Raw genomic sequence first — 12,987 nt, 5'->3', positions numbered from 1 at the left:
CCTTCTCTAAATACCCAGTTTGTCTTGGTTGGGTGTTGTAATTCACACTACACTTTCAGTTTAACAAATTCCTGGAGCATGTGTAAGTGCAACGTTTTCTTCAGTTTTGAAATCTCTACAGCTTGAATGTCATCATATCCCAGAAGATAAATAGCTGCAGTGAACCAGGGTGGGGAGATGAAACAGAGCAGTAGCATCCAGTGGCCTCTTTGATGAAGAAAAATGCTTTTGGCATGAAGAGCAACAGGGCAGGATTATTGCTCCCCTGATACTCATTGTTCCACTTCTTGCAGAGGAGCATCACTTGTTAAAATCACTGGATCTTCACTGGTGCCTTGCCCACAGCTCTGCACAGCCAGTCTGCATGTGCCAGGAGCTGTTTGCCTGGCAGGGGGGTGGTTTTGTTGACATTGTTTTCTCTGTACGCAACCAAGTGCAGCAGTTACAGCTTCACTGCTGCTGCTTTGCTCTCTGCTTAAAACCAGTGAGCGAGGGGAAGCTGAAGATCACCCAGAAACTTTCCAACTTGCTGTCACCCAGCAGAAGGCAGATAGTTTGCAAAACTGGTGCACTGGGAAGCGGTGTGATGAGTTGAGGGGAGAGCGGGATCTGGCAATTTAGGGAAAGGAAACCAAGCCGTATTTGGGGACTGATTCTGGATGCCACTGCTCTTTCTGTGGTGCTGCCTCTGGCTGTGGACAGCAGCAGTCACCTCTGCCTGGGGAGGCACAGAAGCCTGCATGCCCAGAGTGAGTGTCCAGTCTTGGAGGCCAGAGGAGAGGGGTGGTGTAAGGGGTTCGTGTTGCAGAAGAAGTCGGGAGAGAAAGGTTACCAGTATTACTTCTGGCATGGCCTGGCATCCTCACTTGGCACTTGTAAGAAGAGACATCACCTCACCCACAATGGGAATGCCTTTACAATCTGCAAGAAAAATGCAAGCTCCCTCCCTAAGCACTACAATCCCAGTCTGCTGTTCTCCCTTGGACCTGGTATTTTTGTCTTGCGTTGTTTGTCACACTTAGCAGGGATGTCAAACTCGGATTTAGATGGTAGCTCAAATGGCAACTCAGAATAAACCACAGGACAGAGGAATACTACAGGCTGTATGGATGTATCTCCCAGTTCATGGCTTAGATTAAAGATTCTTTGCACTGACTATAGCCATAGATTTGAGCATTACAGTATTGGATTAGCGTTGATCAGCCCAGTCTCCCAGGCATCTGCTAAGAATGCTTTTGAATGAACTGGGGCCAGGAAGTGAGACTAGAGGTGATGGTTCGAGTTGCAAAGAGTTGGGAGCATCAGAAGAATGGAGAAAGGGACAGTTAGGTGACAGAAATGTAGGTAAGTTACAGGGCTTCAGAATGCTGGGGGGGAATTGGATGCAGTGCCTAGATGCTGGCTGAGAGACCACTGGAGAAGCACGTTGTCTGGTGCTGGGGAAGAGGAATTTCCATTGCATTTGCCAGGCAAGGAGGTATCCCATGAGTGAGTGGTTGGGAAGGGATCTGTCCTGCTCTTTTTCCAGGTACAAGACAACTGAATTGAAGATCTCAAAAGATGCATTACTGACATTAGGATTAATGTTATTTTTTTTTAAGTTGATAAGGTTTATAAATTGACCTCTTTAGCCATCCCTTTCAGAGTAAAACCCTCTTTCCAAAATTCAGTTGCATCTTATTGATAGTATCTTGTTTACGCTCAGTTGGGGAAGGAAGAACTTGGCGCTCAGCTTTGTTTGTCCAGCTGAAATAAAGATAAGTCCTTTCCAGTCTCTGAAATGAGACTACGATCTGCTCAAGTGTCTTCTCTGTGTCAATACTGGTAACAGATTCTATTTTGCAGTTCCGTGTTGTAGGGTGACTTCAGTGACAGCTGTAGCCCGGGAGACAGGGTGGTGGTGAGGTCAGTGCTGCTAGGCACCATTCACCTCAGGTGACTCTCTCTGTGTGCCAGCTCCTCAGCTGCCTTTGAAATTGAAAAAGGACTGGCTGGAAACACAGACCTGCATCAGCTAAGAGCTTGACTGGGTAAGCAAATGCTGTAAAGAAAAAGAAATCTACTGCCTCTTCATTTACACCCTTGCTAAGTAACCCCAAAAGACTGAATCTTTGGACTTCAAAAAGTTTTCATATATAATCTGGAAGCTTTAGTGTATTGTAACTGTGCATAAATCTTCCTTCAGAATATATCCCTGTATTTAGGGTTGGTATATCCTGAAACACTCGATGTATCCTGTTCAGCACTGTTATTTACACAGTGCCATATGAATGGCACTTTGCAGGCAAAGAAGCAGGCAGAGATGAGACCGTAAAGTAGCTCAAAGGAAAACAAAAACACAGGAAAGTCTGCACTAATACTCTGTGTGTGAATACATACTGTACAGGAACATGTTCACCATTTTGCCTTTTCAGCCACCTTTGATGTTTAAACAACATCTACTCATGAGTTCACACCCTAACACTGGGTAGTTTTCAGGAACTAGTAGTGTTTAAATCCTGTGGTGTCTCCAAATGAAGAGGGATTTCAGAAAGCATCAGCCCAACATCCAGCTATACCCCAAGTTGCTGATGTTTTTGAGTCTCCTGCAGCTACTGCCTGGTACTTGCAGCAATTTTATTTGCACCTATCCCAAGCTATGAACTGCTTCATCCTCCCTTTTAACATTACTTGTTGTCAATCGCTTTCCTGAACCCACACATTTAAGAGGGAAACCACAGAGGAAGTAGGTCAGCCTTGCGGATGGTGCATGTGCTGGCCTTCGTGCTGGATTGCCAGATAAGGCATTTATCAGGGGTCACTCGTTTAACCTGCTGGATTTGTAGATGGAGGAGAAAATGCACCTTGACCTGTAGGCTGACTTCAGGAGCATCCCTGCCTTGCCCCCAAGGATGACTCGGGAGTCCTTGCTTTGGGCAGTGTGGCTTGCTCCGTGACATCTCTGTCCTTTAGACCGGCCCTTGCAGCAGGGCTTGTCTGGTGAAGGCAGCCTGTGCAGCTCTGGGGCTCTGCCGCTGGAGCTCGATGCCTGCTGACAAGGTCAGGAGAAGACCTCTGCACAGAGCATGTCAGAAGCTGCAGAAATGGGGAATACAGAACAGCAATACAGAGAGTTACAGAGGTACCCAAAATCTCAGTGTGCTTGGAGGTAACTGGAAAAGAAGCATCAAAGGTGTCTCCCTGCGCCCCCTGGGACAGCAGCGGCTACACAGAGAGGAGGAGGGGAAGCTGCAGGGTACCACAGGCTGTGTGATGGATGTGAAGGCATCTGAAAGCTGCAAGAACCCATGTCGTGATAGATCTACTAATGGGATAAAAGGGGCATTTCAAAGAAGTATTGCTTAGCTGAGGAGACCAATCAGGGATTCTTGTCTGCCGTGTCTTCAGAAATGAGCAAAAACTTCCTGGTCCAGCAGAGATCCATCTTAACATGTTACAAAGGAAAATGTGGAGGAAATGCTGTTGGGGCAGGAGCTGAAGCTGAGTATGGAGTCCTGCATGGAAAGTACTGGCAGGCACCTCACCTTCCACACCTTGGTGAGCAACTGCAGCTCCCAGCTTAACGCTCTGGGGAGCCTTGCTGGGACAAGGTAAGACTCCACATGCTGGCTTACCATGGAGATAAAAGGGTCATACCTCTGAAAAGGTTGTGTCTGTATGTTGGGGTTGACCTCTTATTGAAGAAGTAGTAAATAAGTCACACTACAGCAACAAGGGCAGATGAATAGGCCTGGCAAGCTCCGGTAAGCTGGTAAGTGCAGGTACTCTGTCTTGCCACTGGGTGTGTTCGTGTTTGATGGCAGAAGAAGGGATCTGGTTGTTCAAAGTAACTAATCAGTCTGTCTTTTTTCCGGCCCTGCTATTGCATGTCCTGCTGAAGCCGGGACTGACCTCACCCCAGGGATGTGTGCCAGAAGCACCATGAGGTAGCTCTCAGCATGAGGAGTGCCTGTGGGATGAGGTTGCTGCTCCCTGCCATGCTACCCGCTCTGCAGCCTGGAGTTTTTCCTCCTGGGCTGCTGCTGGAGGAAACAGTCTGCTCTGGGCTGGCACAGGGAATTATCATGGCTGTTGGCTTTGCTTTTTTTGCCCTGTGCAAGCAAGCGTAGTGCCAAGCACCTGCAGATTCTTGACCAAATCTACAAGTTTCATGGTTAAAGCTGAAATTGTTGCTTGCTCTGGAGTCTGGAAAATAGTATAGGAGCAGGGTCTCCTATAGTATTTTTCCCAGGATGAGGGGTAGACAGACAGAAATTCAGTGGCCAGGAACTTTCTAATGATTACAAATATTATAAAGAAATCTGAGAGATGATGTGAGCTGTTTCTATCAGTCCCGCAGGAGTGGGTCTTACATGACCTTGAATGTTATGTCTGCTCCTCACAGAAAGGTTTTTTCCTTTTTGAGAGAGCAGGATACACTACTGCCAGCTCTGAAACGTTATTTTTCAGGGGCATCTGATGGAGGGTGAGGGGTTTGGTTGTTTGGGGGCTTTTTGGTTGGGAGGATGATGATTTAGTTTTCTGTTTAAAGAGATCAAAGTTGGTATTTTGGCCCTTGGATTCCCCCTTTACAGGTGCATTAGTGGTAGTAGATGGGACACCAGGGCCAACATCGAGTTGAACTGGAATTTTGCAACAAGGGAAGATTTTCATGCTCAAGATTCAAGTCATAGTTTATTCTTCCAGCTCTCAAATAAAATGCTTTTACTATTCTTCCAAAAGTTCTCATACAAATGGAGAGGGTGTTACAAAAACTAAGGAAACACAGGTCACAAACAAAACCACTAAGCTGTCCTTTGTCTTAATATAGTTGCTGTTCACGTTTTCTCTATGCCCATCAGAACCTTATATTTGCTGGTAATTTCTCTTGAAATAGCGAGCACCCCAAAGGAAGATGGCTCCACAGGATAAAATAGCCAGGACAACTGCAATGATTCCTCCTGTGCTGATCCCACAGGAAAGTGATATGGTGGCCAGCTGAGCCCCAGCTAGCAATTTGGGTTCAGAGCATGTCGTTCCTTCAGGGTCTTCAATTTTATCCAGATTCTGCTTGTACCAGGTGATTAAACCAATGTTGGAGCAGGTGCATTCCAGAGGGTTGTAACTTAAATTGATTATGCAGTGGCCAGCTAGGGAGGCTAGCTTCTCATGTGGCACAATATGGATCCTGTTGTGGGCAAAATTGAGATAGATGCTCTTGAGATTTGAAAATGCATCTGTGCTGAACACAGTAAGTTTGTTGTGGCTCAGATCAACATGCCGTAACTTCTGGAGGCTGAGAAATGCTTGGCGCTCTATTGCCATCAGTTCACAGGATGATAAAATTAGCACCTCTAAATTGGGTAGTGGTTGGAACTGTTTGTCCTTTGGTATGATCCCCGACTCAAAGTTATTTTGACTAAGGTCCAAGAGCATGAGGTTTTCCAGGCCCTGGAAGAGATTCTGAGTGCTAGTATTAACGTTGGAGGAAGAAAGATTCAGCACTTGCAAGACATGCAGATTTCGGAAAGCACCTTCAAGAGTGTTGATGTGAAGAGAAGTGAAAGCAAGGTCCAGGAGCTCCAGGTTGGCACTGTCCTCAACAAGCACATCTTGAAGGTGGAGCTTTATGTTGTGGCTCAGATTTAGGTACCGAAGACTGCTCAAACCGCTCAGTGCTTTGTTACAGCAGTCAGAGCTCTCAATATGACTCTTACTTAAATCAAGGTGTTGAAGCTTTGACAGTTTATCCAAACAGCCAGAGCCCAGCTGCAGAACCTCCATGTTCCCCTTCAGGTGGAGGTGGGTGAGGGAAGGGAAGGCCGCAGCGCTGATGTTGCAGAGGTGCTTGAAGGAGTTTGCATTGAGAACTAACTCTGCTAGTGAGCTCATGCCACTGATGCCGGGGGGCAACACACTGATGTGGGTCTGTGTTAGGTCCAGCTTTCGGAGCCTGGTCAGGCACTGAAACGTGTCTGTGCTTAGGTCACTGAAGTGCCGTAGCTGCAGGTAGAGATCCTTGACAGAGATACTGCAGAGGCCTTGTAAAGCACTTGGGCTTATGTAGGTCTCCTTTTCCATGTTGTGAAATGTTCCCAGCCAAAGGGTCTGGACTGTGGAGTTCTGTATCCCTGCCAGGACCCCAGGGATGTCAGTGCAGGCCCCAAAGTCCAAAGTGTAGAAATGGGATTGGAAAGCTCCAGGTTCAATGTGTAGAAAGTCATTGCCTTTAAAGATAAGAGAGATATTGCTGGTCTTCTGCAGAATGCGGACATCTTCTGCTGTGATTGCTCTTATGTTGTTCATTTGAAAGTCAAGATATTTGAGGTTTTGAGTGGGAAAGTTAGGAGGGAACTCCAGTGAAGAGATGTGGTTGCTGCCCAAGTCGAGTGTATCCAAGCTGTCAAGATTTGTCATTGGAATAAAAGACATACTGGTTATTCCTGTCTGCGTTAAGATGAGCTGCTTCAGGGACTGTGGGCCTACGAATGCTGTGTCAGACAGAAACATGAGCAGGTTTCCGGTCAACACGATTGTCTCCAATTTCTTGTTGCTGTGAAAGGCACCATCGTACACCCAGTTGATCTGGCACCTTCAGAAAGCAACAGAAACCAGCATCAGTGGTTGGTCTTGCGAAACTTTCCCAGTACACATGATAACCTGAAATGCACTTCACATCTATAAGAATTCGAGATCAGTTGCCTTCACCAAGGTAAGACTGTCCCTTCTGGTGATGATTGCCCGGTATTCGTAAGCTCACATTGAAATACAGGGCCCTGATGAGGAGAAAAACCTGCCCTGAAATGATGAGTGCATGGAGGCATTTCTACCAGTCAGGAAAACACATTTTTAGTGTCCAACTTAATAGCATGAAAACTTCTTTTTCCCCACAGAAAAAGCTGGACATTTACATGGATCAAGCCTCTCTTTCTCTAGGATTTAGGGAACAATATCTTCATAGAAAAGTGAATTAAAAAATAGCTTCTTTGTCTTTGCTGTCACTACTGTCTTAGCTGCAGCTATATGTGGAAAACCTGTATTGCCCCACTGTCCTGTGAATGATAGTCACCAGAGGAGAAGCCTAAATATTGCCCAAGTGTATCAATCTCTGCTTAGCCAAATAACTCACAGCTGTATGCAAGTGCTACTGGTGGTTTCCCTGTGGAAGGCAGGGAATGCTGCTCTGGTGTGCTCCAGAGCATCCCTTCGGGCAGGGGTTTGACCAGCCTTGATGTGGAGCAGTGAGGACCGTCTACTGTACCTTGTCAAGTCCAAGTAGAGAAGAGACTTCAGCTCAGAGAAGGTTGAATTCAGGATGGAAGGGAGCATGTTGAAGCTGAAGTCAAGGACTTCAGTTGTGACAGGCAGTTCTTTGGGAATCTCCCCCAGTCCCAAGCCTTCGCAGGTATAGCTTTTATTTACTGCAATCTGTGGAAAACACACAATGAAACTGCAAGAGGTATGTACTGCGAGTATAAATAGGAAACCATGACACTTAATTCAAAATTCTGTTTGGTTTTGGGTTGTTTGGGGTTTTTTTTTAAAAAAATTTAAAAAAATAGCAGCCAGAACCCTAGGAAGCCTTAGTGTAGGCTTGCGATGCACAGCCCTGGGTTTTTGCAGAGTGTGTTTTTAAAAGTAATGCTTTGAATCTCTGTTGTACTAATCTGAAGTGCATCTCCCCTATAGTACTTTCTTATCGAAGGTAGTGCTTATGAGTGCTGTTTACTCTTCTGGATGAATTATTAATCCCTAAGAAAGAATCTCCCAAAAAGGTAGTTTGAAATTCTGAGTATCATGAGTCTTGTAACAAAGCTTACTCTAAGTCTGAGGAAAACCTTGCAGAGAGGAGGTAAAAAAGAGCAGGTCAGGGAACATTTCTAGAGGGATGTGTCCAGAGAAGTTGGATCAGAACTGCAGTTACATGCTGCAGCAGGAGGATGGTGGGAAGGTTTAGCTCTGGCCAGACAAAGATCATTGCTGATACGCTGAGCCTTAAACTGAAAAGCCTTCATAGAAATTTTAAAGTGAAAATGAATTGGTCTGTTATGTAGAGAAGTTTACTTCGTGGATGCTGGGGAAATTCATTAAGTCTGCTTGGTCTGCCTTTACTCAGTGTTTGCATGGAAGCTGACCAGAGTTTGGGACTATGGCATGCAGTGAAAGGCCTGCTATAGCCACTCAGGGCAGCAGAGATGCTCATCCCAGCTGCCAAGCTGTGATGGGGAGCAAGGATGCAGCCTGAAAGTAACTCCTCTGCCTCCTTGCCTAGCCCTGCTGCCAGGGAAAGCCCTGGGTAGTTACAGGGCCAGCCTGAGGAGAATGGGGTCCCTGGGGGTGCATGGGAGCTGCAGCTTGGCAATAATACCCTGTCAGGAACTTCAGAGACGTTCTGCTTGCAGGGAAGTCACAGCACATATTGAAGAGTTGGCTGATCTGACCATTTTAATGAGGTTCAAAGCTCTTCTGTCAGCCCAGAGAAAGCAAGCGTGGGTGGTGGGATGTCTGCTGAGACATGTAGGGGAGCCTGGCATCTGTGACGAGCTGAGGGCAGTGCAGGTGTGCACCCTGTGGGGCTGGAGCTTATGTCTTGACAGGGTTTTGTTAAGGTGCTCATGCATGGATGGTGTGCAAGGTTCAGGTCTTTCCATCCACATGGGGCTGTGAGCGAGATCAAGCCATGTCTCTGCCCGTCTGTGGCCTAGGAGGGGAAGGTGGGCAACGGAGGTGCTTGGTGATCTCGCTGGAAGGGAAGAGCAGTATTTGGTACAAGCCACAAGCTGGACATGGCAGCAAACACTTCCTTCCTTTCTTATAGCTGCAAGCCCTGTAAGGGTGCCAGGGAAGCGCCATGGTCCTGTGAGGGGGCTGATGCAGGCAGCACAGCCTGTCAGGCAGGGACAGAGAGCCGGGAGGGAGCGGAAAGTGACGCTGTCAACAAAATGCCCCATGTGGGTGGGGAGTGTGGCTCCTCCGCCGTCCCTCTGCTCCTTGGTGTGCTGGGATGTGGCTGGAGATCAGCACCAAAGGCATGGCACAGGGTCCAGCATCAGCAGGGTGGGACAAGCCAATCGTACCTGCTGTAGCACGGGAACCTGGGTCCAGTCTAGAAGCACTGAAGTAACACAGCACCATTAACTACTGAAACAGCAGAATGTAGAAAAGCTGATACGTTCTGTAGTGATATGCAAAGAGGAACCTGTGCAGCTGACTGCCGTGGCACGGGCGTTAGATGGTAAGTGTTGGGCTGTCACTGCAGATGAGACCAGCCACCGTGTTTTGCTGTTCAAATAAACTAGTGAGCGAGCTCTCTCTGTGTGCTTGGTGGGTTGGAGCAGTTCTTACGGGGAGCTGAGGAGGACCAAACTCCGGGGGATCCCGGTGTGCAATTCTGTGTCCTCGGGGAATTGCACTTGTAATTCAGCAGGGAGCCTGCTGTTCACCCCAAATGTGCACTGCGTAGTGGGGCTGGGCTTCCACAGTGCTTCTTCCCAGAATCAAAGTCCTTACTTCTATTTCCTTGTCTCCCACTTTAAAAAAAAATAATAATAATTTAAAAAAATCTTATGAGCCAGGTTTTCCCCTGCCCTTGGAAAAAAACCCTGGTACTTTCTTTCTGTTCTCATACGGTATTGCATGTCAACCAGATGACAAATAGAGATGCCATCATCCCACCACTGTGTACAAATTCCTGTATGGAGAGCATAAGCATGAGACAAAAATCTTTTTCTCTGTCTGGCTCTGATGTCTGCTAAGCACCCCTGTGAAACTGCATTGTCCTTCCAGCTCTCTGGGAGGTGAAGCACTGTGCTGGTTTGACAGGCTACCAAAGTCCCTGGCAGCAGCAAGAGAAAGGGTGAGGATGCACAGGTGTGAGGAGGAGGAGGGTTTATGTCCCTGGATTTATGTCCCCAAGTAGTTCTCCAGACACCTGCCTTGTTTCTCTGATAAAGGACTTCAGCTCCACCTGAAGGAAACCCCTCGGGAGCTGAAAACAGACATCAGCAGGCAAGTGGTCACTGCAGACCAATCCCCTTACACGGCTACGTATCTTGAGAGGGACCGTTGGCTGTCACTCACCTCCGTGCACATTGTGTCCATGGCACTAGATGCTTTGCAGCTAAGGCAGGCGAGCGCTGTGAAAATCATCAGGTACCAACTGCAGGCCATTACAAAGGGAGGCAGTTTGTTAAAATGGATGATCTCGTGATATCTTCCCAGAATGAAAGCGGAGCTGAGCAGCAAAGGTCAGACAAACTGGGGGCGAGTCAGCCAGATAGGAGGTTGTAAGGAAAAGAAGTGTTCGCTGACCCCTCCAGGCTCCGTGTGAGCAAGCAAAACGGTAGTTTTAATGTGAAAGAGGAACTCCCCTGCTTTAAATATAGTCAAATGACTGTGAACTGCTACTTTTATGGGGCATCACAGATTTTTATTTATTCAATTTTTTTTTTTTAATGGAAAGTGAGGGAAATTGTTCTTTATGGTTGTGTAGAGCAAAATGTGTCTGCAGAGTACGGGGGAGTTAATTCAGAGTAGAACAGGAGGTAGAGAAAGAAAAGGGCAGATGAGACTGCAGCGTCTCACCACAGGAGCATTTAATGCAATGGAAAGTTTGAGTCAAACAAAATTTGACTTGTGAAAGTCACAAGGACTCATAAAACAACTGAAATACGGGCAAGCGTTTTGCACCTGTGTTGTTGCAAAGAGGATCATGCTGCTTCTTTAGTTCAATCTGAAAGTGAATGCTTTTCCTCTTGTGTTTGGATTACAGGATAAGATTATTTTTCTGAAGGGGAACAGTTTCTGACGGGCATGTGTGCGGCAGCTAGCTACCCATGGGAGTGCCTGCTCCTCACTGTGCTGAGCACTGGCTCTAGTCTGCCAGCTCAACCTGCCTTTTTGTTCCTTTCTTCAGCAGATAAGTTATTAGCTTCATAACTATGTTTTCAGCAGATGTAAATGACACTCTTTCTTCACCATCTATTAGAGAAAGACATGATGAAAACGTAACGACCCCAGCACAATGGGGAGAGGCTGGGTGGGCTAGAAGCACAGATCCAGCTCCTGATAACTCAATCAGTGAAACTTCAAGCAATCAAGATGCCATCTGGAGAGCATCAGGCTCGACACCCGGGAAGATGGAGACATCTGGGCTTCTCTGGTGCCAAGGGCATGCACAAAATCAGCAGCTTCGGCTCTGAAACACTGGCGTTGATGCTTCTGTCGGGTTTTACCTGAGCCATGCTGTACTCATCCCTGCAGGTGGCTGGGGAGAGGGGAGCAGCTGATGTGGCAGGACCAAAGCTTAAAATCTGCTGCAAAGCTAACTCCTTTTTCATATTCGTCCACGCCTCTTTGATGGGCTGCTGTGACCGGCAAGGCGGCCACAGACACTGGTGCCCGGCTGCTGCATTTGCCTGCTGCTGGGATGCCTCTGTGCTGAGCTGAATCAGCTGCGGGGACTTAATAATTTTTTTAAAAAATATATATATATATATATATTTATTATATATATACACACACAAATATTTTTCCCCTCCTTAATTTCTAAAAATTTAAAGTAAAACAACTTATCCGAATGACGAGCTAAAGTCTCAGCTCACATCCCGCTAACAGCTCTGCTGCTTCCCGTTCGCTGGAAAACCTACTCCCCCTGCAGCCAGTAGCAAAAATTTCAGGGGGATTTGTTGCTGGGCATGTTTGCTTCTTGTTTATTTGCTATTTTCCATGCTAATGCTCAAAGTCCAAGGCTCGGCGTGCCCCTGCCCTCCCCGCGGTGCTTCCCTGGCTGGCAGCAGCTTGGGCTCGCATCCACATCCCGTCTCTCGTCTCTGGCAGGCTATGAGCCTTGGTGGCACAGGCGCTTCCTCAAACCACCCCCACCAGAAACCTCAGATTTAAGATGAATGTGTTGTTTTGGAAGAAAAGTCCTTTAAAGCAGGAAGGGATATCAGCTGAGGCTAATCCTGCCTCTTCCTGCAGCGCAAGTATATGACTTTGTTGTGGAACGTATGTGTGACATAAAGGGGTTTAAATGAATCCAGAGATTTTTTTTTTGGGGGGGGGAGGGGTGTGGGTGCTGGTGTTTTTTTAGAAAACAGGAAGTTTCATGATGCAACTAATGAATTCTGAGGCCTGCTTCAATTTTCAGTAATGAAGAATTCATTATGAAATTGGCATTGGGTGACTGAAGTTCCTCATCTCACTCACGTGCACAAGCAAGACCTGAACTTAGTAAATGACCAGAGGTATCTGAACAGTTCACTAGGTATGCCTATCTGATTAATTTAGCTCCTTGTGCTCATAAAGGAGTGAATGGGGAAAGGTAAGTTTATGGCAGTGGTTAGCGGAGGGGTTTTCGGTGCAAGCACCTGCCATAGGTTTGGGCTCAGCCAGGCTGCAGCCCCTCTGTGACCTTTTCTCCATGCTTTCCGCTTTTAATGACGGTGTCTGCTCTTCCCATGTGCTGGGTGGATCCCTTCTCCATCACTGTGTTCAGGGCAGCTGTCAGACCACGGGGGAGAGTGTCTTCAACAGCATTTTTCTCTTCCTAATGCTACTTTCTGTGTGCTTGGCCAAAACTCTTCCCTCTCTGGTGACAAAGAATTTAAGCTTGTGAACAGCAGTGGTAATAACTGGCCTTAGTGCAGTGGCACTTGTCACTGAGCGCTCGTGGGACGCGGAATGCTGCTGATGGCCGAGTAAATCACAGGAGCCTCCAGTCCTGCACAGGACCCTCCAGTCCTGCACTGCCTACAAGCCAATTGTGCTGTGCTGCCCTGAAAAATTCCTCTCGAGAGGGCTGTACGTCCACCCTGAAGTTCTCCATTTTTAACTGATTTCTGAGGTAGATAGGAGAACCGGCTCATGAGTCTCACCAAGATGCAGTGCGTCACCCAAGGAGCGTGTCCGCAGGCGGTGGCGGCCCTGCTTCCATGTAAAAACCACGACCAACACGGTATTGGTCCTCGTGGGAACCACAATGGTGAAGTGCTGGTGTGTTCCTCA

At 47.3% G+C, this 12,987-nt stretch overlaps 1 protein-coding gene across 1 annotated transcript; it reads right to left on the bottom strand.

The window, feature by feature from the left end:
- Positions 1-4,720: 4,720 nt before the first annotated feature.
- CD180 (CD180 molecule) lies at positions 4,721-11,318 on the bottom strand (the record flags this gene model as incomplete). The annotated part of the gene is made up of 3 exons (XM_084278501.1): positions 4,721-6,571; positions 7,241-7,407; positions 11,214-11,318. The coding sequence occupies 3 exons, from the start codon at positions 11,316-11,318 to the stop codon at positions 4,846-4,848; spliced, it is 1,998 nt and encodes a 665-aa protein (XP_084134627.1). The 3' UTR covers positions 4,721-4,845.
- Between the last annotated feature and the right edge of the window lie 1,669 nt (positions 11,319-12,987).

This window comes from Gallinula chloropus, assembly GCF_964237585.1.
Source record: "Gallinula chloropus genome assembly, chromosome: Z".
Lineage (NCBI taxonomy): Eukaryota > Metazoa > Chordata > Aves > Gruiformes > Rallidae > Gallinula > Gallinula chloropus.
Note: the sequence above shows the minus strand (reverse complement) of the source record. Positions and strands in the feature narration are given on the sequence as shown.